Source organism: Emys orbicularis, chromosome 1 (assembly GCF_028017835.1).
Source record: "Emys orbicularis isolate rEmyOrb1 chromosome 1, rEmyOrb1.hap1, whole genome shotgun sequence".
NCBI classification, from domain to species: Eukaryota; Metazoa; Chordata; order Testudines; family Emydidae; genus Emys; species Emys orbicularis.
Genome location: NC_088683.1, coordinates 138,903,561 through 138,917,172, shown reverse-complemented (window position 1 = coordinate 138,917,172; position 13,612 = coordinate 138,903,561). Strand labels below are relative to the sequence as shown.

The 13,612-nt window shown below is 45.7% G+C and overlaps 1 protein-coding gene across 1 annotated transcript in view; it reads right to left on the bottom strand.

Annotated features, from left to right (window-relative positions):
* VWF (von Willebrand factor) overlaps positions 1-13,612 on the bottom strand; it is a 241,098-nt gene that overhangs the window by 184,801 nt on the left and 42,685 nt on the right. The window contains exons 7-9 of the mRNA XM_065410272.1: positions 11,213-11,335; positions 6,198-6,309; positions 4,449-4,495 (exon numbers count right to left, since the gene is read on the bottom strand). Of these exons, the coding sequence (XP_065266344.1) occupies positions 4,449-4,495; positions 6,198-6,309; positions 11,213-11,335 (282 nt within the window). The remainder of the gene's footprint in view (positions 1-4,448; positions 4,496-6,197; positions 6,310-11,212; positions 11,336-13,612) is intronic.

Sequence of the window (13,612 nt, the reverse complement as noted above, 5' to 3'; positions counted from 1 at the left end):
TCCTCACACAGGTTGAAATTCACCCTTGCACAGAGAACCCTTCAAAATGACTCTTAAATAGGACTTTAAGTGGGGCACAAGCCTTGCTCTGGCTCTCTGCACGGGGGTGAAATTTACCCAGTAATATGTACTTATGAGAGCAGAACCAGGGACTTCACTGTGGTTACTTGAGTGCTACTCAGGCCAGGTTCACACATGGAGTTGCACCAGTTTACCTAATCAGCGTACTTAAACCATGCAAAAGCCTGTGTGAACACTCTTAGGCTTCATCTACACTAGAAAATTAAGTCGGCTTATCTGTATTGCTCAGGGGTGTGAAAAATTTAGCTTTTTCTGTAAATTTACAGATGCCAGCTACCCAGGTTTAATCTGATAAGCTAATAATAGCTAGCTCTCATATAGCATTTCTCACCAATAGCACTCAAAATGCTTTATGTAGGAGATAAACATCATCACCCCTATTTTATAGATGAGGAAATTGAGGCACAAGGAGGTGAAGTGACTTGCCCAAGGTCACCCCAACAAGCCAGTGGCAGAGCCAGGATTTTAACCCAGGTCTCCCAAATTCCAATCCAGTGCTGTATCTACTAGGCCATTCTGCCCCTAGAGGTCCAAATGCGGCAATTGAACTAAATCAGTTTTTAGAACTGTGTAGATGAGGCCTACGTTGTAGAACTGAGCCCTTTACAAGTTAAAAATGGAACACTTCTTGTTCCTCAACCCCTGCTCTGATGTTCTTTTGTGGTGGTGCCTCACTCTGGATTTTTGTTACACCCTTGGGTCTTGGCAGGTTGAGAACACTGTCTTTGTGTCTCTAGAACATTATAATGTGGTCTTGTCATGGCTCCAGTAGCTGAATGCCTGTATCACAATAGCTTTATTTAATACAGAACAGGAAAAAAAGGGTTAGTTCCTTTGCTGCGTTTCCTGGGACTTATTCAAGCATTTAGGTAAAAAATACTTTGATTTTATGAATCACAAAGGCAGGGGTGCTGGAAATGTTTTTATAGTGGAGGTGCTAAAGGTAGAAACCATATAATTGAGTTGTTACTACTTCTTCAAGCCGGGGGTATGGCAGCACCCCCAGCACCTATGCTCAAAAGGGATAAAGAGCTGAAAGACAATCAGACTGAGATATAGTTAAGTGTTTCTTACAGAAGCAGAACTTCTGGTGGTATTTCCTCTTACATTTAGTTTATTTAATTATCATTAAACCAGAAATAATTCACAGTTTAACCTAAAACCACAGCTCTTACAGAATAAAACTGAATTCCAGCATGCAGTCCCTCCTACTGTGAAAAGGAACTACTGAAATATAGGACTTTTTAACATATCTGCTCCCAGTGTGTATGTAGAAGGTTGTTCTTATTATTTCTGTGGTGGTAGGGCCCAGAGGCCGCAACTGGACCTGAGACCTCATTATATTAGGCACTGCCCAAACATATAGGAAAGATGTTCTCTGCACCAAAGAGCTTACAATCTAATCAAGTTATTTCATGCGGTCAAGCACCAACACCTGCATGGAGCCCCAATGAAGTCAATGGGAGTAGGGCTGACGGGAGAGAGGAGAAGGGGGATATTCGTACCAGGCCCCCAAACACAGGGAGGCCCCCAAAACGTCTAACATCTGCATAAAGAAAGTGAAATGGGAGAGAGTGGGGCCCCAGCGAACATGATGTAGTAAGGCCAAAATTTCTCTGTATGGGCCATGCAGGGATCTGCCTGCACAGAACAAATTGCAGGCTCTGGGCCTAAAATGACAAGCCAATATCAAGGGTGATCCAGAGGGCTACCTTCACAATATGTTCAGTCTGAACATACATAAGTAAGTGACCACATAGACATTACTACAACTTATCTACCCCTCAGCCTTAATTAGTTGACTAATGAGTTAGATCTGCTTGCTGAAGGGACCAAAGCAAGCTATTTTTTATTCCTGTTCCTGTTCACCTGGCGGAGCCAATTCAGCTCAAAGAGAGGGAGCTGGATTCTATTCCCTCCTGTGCAGCAGCAGAATTTTAAACTATATTCTAACTGCAGGCCTTTGCTCCACACGTATCGATTCACCTCAGTAATCCCAATAAAGACAAAGGGGCTGCAATCACGAACAGATTTTGGCCCACGTAATATTTCTTACTGATGACAAAGAAATGAGCCCTAAAGATCACGGTTTGGGGTTTACACCCCAAGCTGAATTTGCACTTAAAAGCAGTCGTGTTTTTCACTTGTGAATTGATTGCATTTGATCTAGAGTCATGAGACACAATAAACATGGAACCTCATGGGCCTTTTTCCTTTTTTTAAGCAGTTACTTTGCACAGTTGTGCTGCACTTGGAGAACTCGCCAATGAACTAGACAAGCATAGGGCTGGATTGGACCTGTGTGTGGCAGGCCTGCATGGAATTTCTCATAAAATATGTCTCCCTTCCATTTTCAGTGATTCCACACCTCTCAAATTGTGCTTTTCTCTGAAATTTTGGAGCAACTGCTATTTCCATTTGAAGCAGGGGATATTTTCAGGAAGGGTGGGGCAAGGCAGCTGAGAGTCCAATGAGAGGCTTTTCAATGTCCACTTGTAGGTAGGTGTAATTCTCCCACTTTGATCCTCTCTTGCTCTCACCTCTGTCTTTGCCTCAGAGAGCTACATGTTTTCCCCATTTTCTGATCTCCCACGTCCCCTGAGTCCCCCTTCTCTTAGTTCTCCTCCTCCTCTCACATCTCAGCACTAGGTAGGTCACAGCTGCCTGTGGCTATCCCCCTACACACACTCGTGCTGGGGGCTGCATCAGGCCAGTGCAGGCTTCCTCTTTGTCTGCTGACTGCAGTGCTGGAACTGAAGAAGGGCCCAGAGCAGCAAATGTACATTTCAGATTCAGGGGAATGGGCTTATGGAGTGAAGGGGGGGAACGGGGACTTTGCTGGAGCTGTCTCATGACAGGAGGTGTGACACTCCATCATCTCCTCCTCCCTGAGCACCCTCCAGGATGGATGAGTACCCAGGATGTAAGTGTCAGCTACCCATTGCAAACAGGTTGTTCTAGGTGAGTTTAAGAAGGAGAAGAAAAAAGACTGGTGGCCTGCTACCCCCCTGTGTCACCATTAATGGAACACAGGTGACCTACTTGCCTCTCCCCGGCCATGGCTCTAGCTCCTTGAACAGAACACATCACTTATGACCCAAGCCTCCAAACACTACTGAACAGAGTACCATGCGTGGTCCAGTTTACTTCTGTGACATGTAGGGATTACTATTGTAAGTAGTCCCATCAGAATATTTGCTAAATCAGGCCATTAGTTAGGGCTTGTCTACATGGGGACATTCAGAAAAATTAATCCAAATTGTCTCTCAAAGTGGATTAGTTAAACTGCATTAAAATTATAAATAAATAAATAAATAAAATAAAATAAAATAAAATAAAATAAAATAAAATAATGGAGATATCCTATTTCCTAGAACTGGAAGGGACCTTGAAAGGTCATTGAGTCCAGCCCCCTGCCTTCACTAGCAGGAACAAGTACTGATTTTGCCCCAGATCCCTAAGTGGCCTCCTCAAGGATTGAACTCACGACCCTGGGTTTAACAGGCCAATGTTCAAACCACTGAGCTATCCCTCCCCCCCATTAAACCCTTGTGTGGACACTCTTAGGGTATCTACACTGCAATTAGACACCCATGGCTGGCCCATGCCACCGGACTTGGACTTGTAGGGCTTGGGCAAAGGGGCTGTATAATTGTGGTGTAGACATTTGGACTCAGGCTGGAGCCCGGGCTGTAGAACTCTGCGAGGGGGGAGGGTCCCAGAGCTCGGGCTGCAGCCTGAGCCTGAATGTCTACATTACAATTAAAGAACCCCTTAGCCCAAGCCCCATGGAGAGTCTAATTGCAGTGTAGACATACCATTATTCAGAAATAAAGTGGCCTTAATTCAGTTTAGCTTGATTGACTTTCAAAGTGAATCAAGCTAAACTGAATTAAAGTCAATTTAATTCTGAATAAGAGTGCCCACACAGGGGGCTTGATGTGATTTAACTAATCCACTTTAAATTCATACTGTTAGTTAATTCAGATTAATTTTCTTGTCCATATGTAGATAAACCCTTAGAAAACTGTAGATACTCAAGTTAGCAGAGCAGTTTTCCTTTACCTGAAAGCTTCTACTCTGAACCTACAGCTCTTTTACAACATGGCAAGAAAAGCAATGGAAAGAGAACTTGTGCTTTTTTCCCTAAACAGGTATTTACATTGCCACACACAAGCCCGTCTGCACAGCCTGATTTATCTTGTGGACTCCTGGACTCTTGAAATATGATCTTGGTGCTGACTTGCAGCCAGAGCTTGAAAAAGGACAAAGACAACTCCCCTGTCTGTGCGCTCATCCATGCGTGGGACTGACCTAGGCAAGGCTTACATAGTTTTGGGGAGCTATAAGCACAAGGGTCAGCTTACCTGGGCACTCCTCGTTGCTGCAGATCCAGATGCCACGTCGACAAATGCTAGGAAATATATTGTTGAAAAGTTAGGGTGCATGATTTCACATCCACTGCGGCATGTCCCAAAACAGTTGAAAGCTGAGCTCCCCTTTCAGAAAAATCAAACCAGTCATGCTCCCCCATGCCCCAATACAGCTTAACATATGCATCTTCCATACACACACTCCTTCCAGCTAGCCCCTTGGGAAACACTGTAGTATTGAACTGTAATAGTGTTTTTCTAAAAGGAATCATTTTGGGGAAGTTCTACGGCTTGTATTATACAGGAGGTCAGGCGAGATGATCACAGTGGTCCCTTCTGGCCTGGAATCTGTGAATCAGCATGATTATAAAAGTACAGAACTCTTTCTCCTTATTTTTCCCCAAGCCATCTGTTTATTTTAGCTGTAATGTGTGTTCTTCTAAAACCGAATGGTTTAAAAAAAATCCTCAGAGGGTTTCCTCTGAAACCCTGGCATGTACAGTCTTAACGATGAATAACCCTTCTTGTGTGTGAGAGGAAGAGAGAGAAATAATATTTCTTTCCAGGTCTGTGGATGGGAGAATGGATTCAGTATCAACTCCTGGAGGCAGTAGTAATATAAGGCATAGTCAATGCACACCAGTGGCTGTTGCTATCACGCTTGGGCCTATATTGCAGGAACAACACCTGCAAGCCCCACAACTTTTTATAAGACAATGAATTGGGATCGGCTGGCTCTCATTTGATCAGTTAGCCCATTCCTTGTACACCCTCTGGAGCGAGCTGAATTACTTAGGGTGATACAAGCGAGGCTAATGGTACAATATTCAGCAAAGGAATATTTAGGCTGAATAGCAGGAAGCATTTTCTAAGGATGAAGTCTATTAAACTGGACTAGTCTTCCAAGGGCAGGGTGATTTGGACAATGCTGTCAAACCCAGAGCTGCAGAAGGCCCTAGGGTTGTGGGACTCCATCCCACCTGGGAGAGGTTGAGGTGCTAATGTGGTGGTCACGGCTCATGCGTCATTGATACATGGGCATGGGGGGCTGAGCTGCTTCTTGCTGACTGTGGTGATACACAGAGCCTCCTGCTTTATTGCACTGTGGGCTCTGGATGGGCCGCATATCAGGTTCCCTCTTTTGTTTGACTGGAAACATCTGCCCAATGCTCCCCTAACTCCTTACACACACAGAGTTCAGGATACATTGCTCACTCCCTTCCCTCTGCTTGGGTAACAACCCCCCGCCCCTTCAGGATGGCATTCAGGGTAGATGTGAAAGAAGAAGGTTGCACATTGAATCTAAGGCTACAAAGCTGGAGAGGGGCAACATGATGGCTTTGCAAGAGGGAGGGGGCATGAATTTGGCCCTTCTCAAAGGAAATTTTGAACTAGGTTTAAGGGAAGTTAAATAAATGTAGTAAGTCAAAACAAAACTCCACTGTCCAAAACTAGCTGGGACTGGGAGTCTGCAAGTTTATGTTATTCAGGAAACAAATATTTTTCCACTGCATGAAAGACTATGACCCCTACACAATTCTACTAGATCAAATATCGCTGTGAAAATGGAGTTGATTGAGTCTTTGTGAACAGCTTGCTTCTGGGAAGAGGTTGGCTCTTCCAAATCTTAAACTGGGGCATTTGCCAATTAAAAGAAAGGGGGGGGGGGCACACAAAACTGAAGAGCAGTACTTATCTAGAGCAGCCTGGATCATAGCAATTGCACCGCATCATTGTATTTACCATGAGTTGCAGTCCTGGGAGATGGAGGAGCCAGGAGGATAGCGCATGCCAGAATGTATGCAGGAGCACTCAGAGCTGTCAACACAGCTATCACCATCAAGTAGCTTCCCCACTGGATAGTTCAGGCAATGGCAAAAAAAAAAATAAAAAAAAACCACACACATTAGATCCACTCTTGACAAGATTTCATTTGCATTCTTATCCAGGGTTACTCACAGAGCTAATTGAAAAGGGCTGGGATTGTCCAAAGACCCTCATGCGAATTGAGGAGTTTCATTCAGATGCCACATCTGCCTGTGAACGTGCTGAATTGTGCATTTCTGGAAGCCCCGTAGACATCCCATTTAAGCCACTCTGCACAATCACTGGGGGTGGGCTCAAGCCAGAACCCTACATCCAGCCATCTCTAAGGTTAGAGTGTGAGAGATGTGGAAGAGGACTGAAATCCAGGCCCAAACCTGGACCTGAATGTTCATGATCAGGGCTAGTCTGGAATTGTAATCAAAATGTAACAGGCCATGGGCCCATATGTATGGTCACCAGTGGGGGATAGATCCCAGGACCAGTGTCACAAGTCCTTACCAGAAGTACATGTATCAAAGAGTTTTGGGGGGAGGGGGGGGAGAAGGAGTCAATAGATGGGTAAGGGCATGTAGTGACAGCTGAGGAGAGATGAGTGGGATAGGAGCTGGAGGAGCAAACAACAAACCATCAGGAAAACAGACAGCCTGCATGGTGGCTGTCCAGCCAGCACGCTTTGAGCAGCTGCAGCTTTACTGGCTGGCCAAGATGGAAGCTGCAGCTGTCTCGGCCAGCAAGCAGTAGAAGGAAGCTGCGTGCCACAAACAGGCCTGTGAGAGGAACAAAAGTCAAGCTGCTGAGTCAAATCATTCCCCCTTCACTCAGGCAGAAGATCAGGAATGAGCGGGTTATGTCTCCAGTAACTCCTTTAAGGACCATCATTCCCATATTACAGATGGATAAACTGAAGCACAGACAGGTTAAATGATTGTCCCAGGACACACAATGAGCCAATGGATTAGCCAGGAATAGAGCAAAGGGTTCCTGGCTTTCAGAGACCCATGCTCACAACTAGAAGACACCCCTTCCCTACATTTACTTCCGAGAAGTCCATCCCAGTGAGAAATTAAACTGGGATCTATGCATTTAAAAGCAGCAGGGCTCTCCAAGGAGAAAATGGAAAGTCTGTATTTTCCTGGCAAAAACAACTAAACATTAAACATTAAAACTACTATGTGGTGCCCAAGTTGAACTGGCTCCTTTTTCTCTTGGAGCAGAGGCTGGACTGGAGCAGGGAGGAAAGACGCTGGTAAAATCTCCTCAAGTTTCATCGTAAGCAGATTCCCCACTCACTTGGTCAGATCCTTCTTGGATGTGGCATGTTATGAAACTCAGGTAAAATTCTCCATCACTAAAATTGCACTGAAACAATAGAACACATATTTTCAAGTATTTCTTCCTTTTCTCTCCCTGACACTCATGTAGTTACCTTCTTGCTTCCCTTTGCCATTCCCTCCCTCCACAGCATCCTCTGCAGTGCCCTTCCCATCCTCCTCTTACAGCTCCATTCCTCTGCTCTCTCCCCTCACACTTCTCCTGACCTGAGGTGACCAGAGCAGCTACAGTAGAACCTCAGAGTTACGAACACCAGAGTTACAATCCGAGCAGTTAACCACACACTTCATTTGGAATCGGACGTGCACAATCAGGCAGCAGAGACTTAAAAAAAATACTGTACAGTACAGTACTGTGTTAAACATAAACTACTAAAAAATAAGGGGAACATTTTTTTAAAAATTAACAAGTTAAGGAAACTGTTTCTATGCTTGTTTCATTTAATTAAGATGATTAAAAGCAGAATTTTTCTTCTGCATAGTAAAGTTTCAAAGCTGTATTCAGTCAATGTTCAGTTGTAAACGTTTGAAAGAACAACCATAACATTTTATTCAGAGTTACAAACAACCTCCGTTCCCGAGGTGTTCATAACTCTGAGGTTCTACTGTAATTGAAACAACCAGCTGTGAAGCAGTACTTCCCAGCTAATTAATTCCACTCTCTTGGCTATTCCTTACCCTGTCCAGATTGTGAGGGGATGGGAATGAGGTGAAATCAGTCAGCTCCGAAGCAGTTTTGCTACAGTGTTCCAGTTTCAGTTAGCTGTCTTGTTAACACCACTATGCAGGGATAGGCTATTTTGTGATGCAGAACAGGGCAGGGGATAGAATCAGCAGTGCCTGTTGTGCTAAAGGAATAGCCTAATCCAAACTCCGCTTTGGAGGAACCCATCCAAGCATTATCCAGGGCGTCCTGCTTAGTGTTTATAACCAGATGTGATCAAGCATATTCAGTGCCCTGTTCTTTCCATCATCCAGCTCCTATTTCTCTACTTGCAGCCTGAACACCTCTCATCCAAACCCATGTCTACACTACAGAATTATGTCAACCTACGTTACATTGACAGAGCCACTGCAGTAATTAAATCGCTTTTGCATGTCCACACTGTGCTCCTTGTGTCGGCAGCGCGTGGCCTCACCAGGAGCGCTTGCACCGATTTAACTGTCAGTGTGTGGGGCTTTGTGGGAAGGCTTCTGAAAGCCAGCAACAGTGGACATAGGCAATACAGTGTCTACACTGACACTGCATCGACCGAACTATGTCAACCTAAGTTCTATGCCTCTCGCAGAGGCAGAGTTAAGTCAGCATAACGGGTGAGTTACATCGGTGGGAACGACATTTTAGTGTAGCCGCTGGCAGAGTTAGGTCGACGTAAGCCACCTGGAGTCAATCTAACGCTGTAGTATAGCCCAGGCCCCAGAATGCTTTGATAACCTGCTGCAGCACATCATCATTTGAGTTTCTTACACAGTTGTCTTTAGAATAGTACAAGCCACTTTGCAGACAAGATGAAAAGTTCAGGAGCATTGCTGTTGCAGGCAAAGGGTGCTGAGCAGTGTTCACCCTGAGTACCAGCAAAAGGCATATACACTTGCTATTGGACACCAAGGAAGATGTGCAGATCTGAAAGGCTAAATCCTTACCAAATGAACTACACTGGGGCTTTACAGGCTTGTCCAAGGGGAGGAAGGAAAGGGATGAGGTTGAGCAGCAGGACTTCATTGATTCATAAATTCTAAGACCAGAAGGGGCACTGTGATCATCTAGTCTGACCTCCTGTATAACATGGGCCATAATGGGACTTTGCCTATTAATTAACTGGCCCATAGAGACATTCAAGTTCCCCCACCCTCAGGGCCGGCTCTGGCTTTTTTGCCGCCCCAGGCAAAAAAGCCTCCGGCCGCCCTCCCCCCCCCTGCGGGGGCGGGGGAGGGCGGCCGGAGCCCCGGGGGGAGGGCAGCGAGCCCCAGCGGGGGCTCCGCTCTCCCCCCGGCGGCCAGGGGGAGGACGCCGGGGGGGGAGGGCGGCCGGAGCCCTGGGAGGAGGGCAGCGAGCCCCGGCGGGGGCTCGGCTCTCCCCCCGGCGGCCAGAGCGCAGGGCGGCGAGAAGGCGGCGAGCCCCGGCTGGGGCTCGGCTCTCCCCCCGGCGGCCAGAGCGCAGGGGGCAGGGCGGCGAGAGGGCGGCGAGCCCCGGCTGGGGCTCGGCTCTCCCCCTGGCGGCCAGAGCGCAGGGCGGCGAGAGGGCGGCGAGCCCCGGCGGCCGGGGGGAGGGCGCGGGGGGGAGGGCGGACAGAGCGCCGGGGGGAGGGCGGCGAGCCCGGCTGTGGCCCCGCTCTCCCCGGCGGCCGGAGCGCCGCGCCGCCCCCCTCCAGGTGCCGCCCCAAGCACAAGCTTGGTGGGCTGGTGCCTGGAGCCGGCCCTGCCCACCCTGCCACCTCCCATTGGTACCTTCCCAGGGCATGCCCTACACTGACAGAATATAAAAGAAACTGCAATATAATAGGAACAATAGTGAGGTATAAATGGTCGTAAAGACCAATTTAGAATGGAATGTTGATGGCACACACACACCCCGCCCCAATTCTAGCACTGTTGCCACTCCCCTGCTGTGAAACATGCTTTCCGCATGTTAAGCTCACTCAGTTACATGAGGTATCTGGTAAATTACTAGAGAGAGTTAAGTATCAAAGGGGTAGCCGTGTTAGTCTGGATCTGTAAAAGCAGCAAAGAGTCCTGTGGCACCTTATAGACTAACAGACATATAGGAGCATGAGCTTTCGTGGGTGAATACCCACTTCTTCATGCATCTGAAGAAGTGGGTATTCACCCACAAAAGCTCATGCTCCTATACGTCTGTTAGTCTATAAGGTGCCACAGGACTCTTTGCTGCTTTTAGAGAGAGTTAAACATACATCTTTTTACACATCAGTGAAGTCAACACTATAAACATGAACTACAAGGCTATTCCCACTTAGAGAAGCAAGAGGAGGGAGAACACGGTTTTTGCAGCCAAAGATCAAGCTTTCTTCATATGTCAGTGATGGACATATTAGAGGAAGAGAGAAAAAACACATAGACCAAACTCTGCTCAGCTTAGCCATGCAAGTAGCCCCATTGAATTCAATGAGATAATTTGTATGAAGAAGGCAGTACGAAAAATTTGCCCCATAGGATCACTAAGGATCCTCCTGAACGAAATGTAAAATATCTCCCCTTTTTGCTTTAATAATCCCCCTCAGCAGAATCTTCTCATCTTCTTCTGAGAGTTGGATCCTCTAACCTGAAGTAATTCAGAAGAAATTTGTAGATTTGTAGGCATCACATGGTGCAACCCCTGGCCTGGAAGGAATTCCTGCTGCACTAACTGGTGCTGATGTTCACAAAGAGCTTTATTTTTTTAATTGAACTTAAATAGAAGTCCTTTCATAGAGCAAGCATACAGGCAGTATAGAAACTGACCTATTCTAGGGCGCACACAAACAAAGAGAAGCGCTGATTTCAGGAACATTTGAAGACAGACACTGGTTTTCTTCTTCTCGTAAAATAGGTAACATCATTGCCAAATGTTTCTCTGTGTAAATAAATCAGTAAATAAATTACCAGGGCAGCTGCAGCCATCAGCACATTGTCCTTGACAAACTTCATTGATATTCAGACTCTGGCAGGTTTTGACACAAGGAGATACACACTCCTTATACTCCATGCCAACTGGACATCTTGGCCCTGAAACAATTAAACAAAATTAGAAATACATATCCCTTAATAACTGTTAATCTCTTTAATTATCGTAGAACAAATGACCAGGGTCAGAGATGAGGTCAGATCCTCTCTGATCAATGATTTCATTTTCGGGAACAAAATATTTAATAGATGTTAATTTTGTTGCTTAATTTGACAGTTGCATCTGCCGCTCTGTTCTATACAAGAACAAGACCTCTGTGAAAGCTTGAAAGCTTATATATTTCATCAACAGACGTTTGTCCGGTAAAGATATTACCTCACCCGTCTTGTCACTTTGTTCTATAGACATGTTTAAGGTTAAAAAAAAAATTGTTTTTTCACAAATCACTTATCATCCATGTAAAGAAAGCAAATTACGTGACAATAATTCTGAGTGGAATCTGTGTGATCCATTACTGAGAAAAGCCCTCCAAGGATATCTAGCTGCTTCCGATACAGAAATAGATTATTTACCTCCTAAAGACCCTCACATTTGTACAGCTCATTCATTGTGTCACACTGATGTCTTGTATTGCCAGGGAGAAGTGAATCAGGTGTGGGACCTGGAAATCCCAAAATATATCCTGGAGCTGGCCCAGCCTTAACATGCATGGGTTCATCTACCACATATCTCCTCGGCTTCTTTTTATGAACTATCATCAAATTTCCAGTTAATTCTACTTCCCAATGACATTACTCATGGGACACACATAGCATGGCAGAGACAAATTTACCCAGAATGCTTGTATCAAAGGGCCCTCTGGTGACAACCACATGGACTGATTTGCACTGACAACACTACACCACGCAAGCAGAGTTTCTTTGCTGGGCAAGATGCTTCAGTAAAAGCTAACACAAAAGAAAGCAATGTCCTCACATTAGGATTAGGGCACAGAGTACTCTTTCCCAGGGGACCATATGCCACACAGGCCTCAAGTCTCTAGGAAGCAGCATAAGGTCCTCATCAGCAGAAGAAAAATATATCTAAGCTTGTCGTGACAGATATCCTTCAATATCCTCGACATTGTGGAATTAAGATAAAATTTACTGAGGTTATGTTTACACTGTGCACCTTATAGCAGCACAGCTGTGCCGCTACAGCCATGCCGCCAGGTAAGGAGAGAGCTCTTCCGCCAACAAAATAAATCCGCCCCCAATGAGAGGCGGTAGCTTTGTGGTCAGGAGAGCATCTCCCACCGACAAAGCACTATCCACACCAGTGCAGCGTAGACAAAGCCTGGGTTAAGTTTAATGCCCTCGGGGTTCGTTGTATTAAAAATGCAATTGTGTAATTGTTATTGGGAATTGTTTGTAATTTCTCTACGAGACTGACTAATGCAATTTCTGGGAAGGATTAGAAACTTCAAAGGACTTTTAGGACAATACATGCGAAGTGGATTTCCTTGGAAATACTGGGTGTGAATAGACTGCAAATGACTCATGGGGGGGGGGGTGTCCATCCTTTTGAAGCTGTGCCTTGAGAACAACCCATTGTCCACTAATTACCTGCTCCTGGAAACTCCAGATCAAAGACCCCTAAAAGGTAGGCTAAAACTTTTCATGAGTGTGCTAGTTCTGAGCTGAGGCTGTTATGAACTTGTGATCAAGAAGAGACTCCTTGGTGGGCTTTGAAGGACTCATCACCTGCCTCAGCCCTTGTTCGAGTTGAGGTGATCTGTAGTAATCTTATTAGCATATGTGTAGTTCTTTTATTGGTTTTCATATGTTTTCGCAGCAGTGCTTTTATCGTAAGAATAAAATGTGCTTGCATAGAAAGAACTGCTTGGTAAATCATAACTGTGGCCAGCTACACTGTTATTAGTCTCTGAAGAGCAAGCAAGCAGGCCTGCTTAGGCAGACTGACTGCTGGTGAATTCATAGTATAATCAGGGAGCTGTTCAGTCTGGGTCAGAAGGGAGAGAGATGGAGATCTCCACCCAACAGACGTGATGCTGGGGAGCAGGAAACTTGCTGGGTCAGAGATGGGGAGTACAGGTGCAGTGGCCTAAACTCTGACACTTATCTCCTTCCCCAAAGAGTAAACAAGGAAAAACAAATGCTGTTGATCTGTGGGTTTGACTAAAATAAACCTCCCTTCCCAACAGGATGGAGAATGGTTCTGGCCCTCCCCACTGGCAAACCAGGGGCTTGATTTTCCGTGCCCCACACCTTGTGTAGTTATTTCTGTCTGTGCAAGGAGAGTGTAATGTGGATGTAACACACTACCAGAACAGAATGGCAGCATCTTACACACACTTTGTACTAGTGTTAAAAACTATA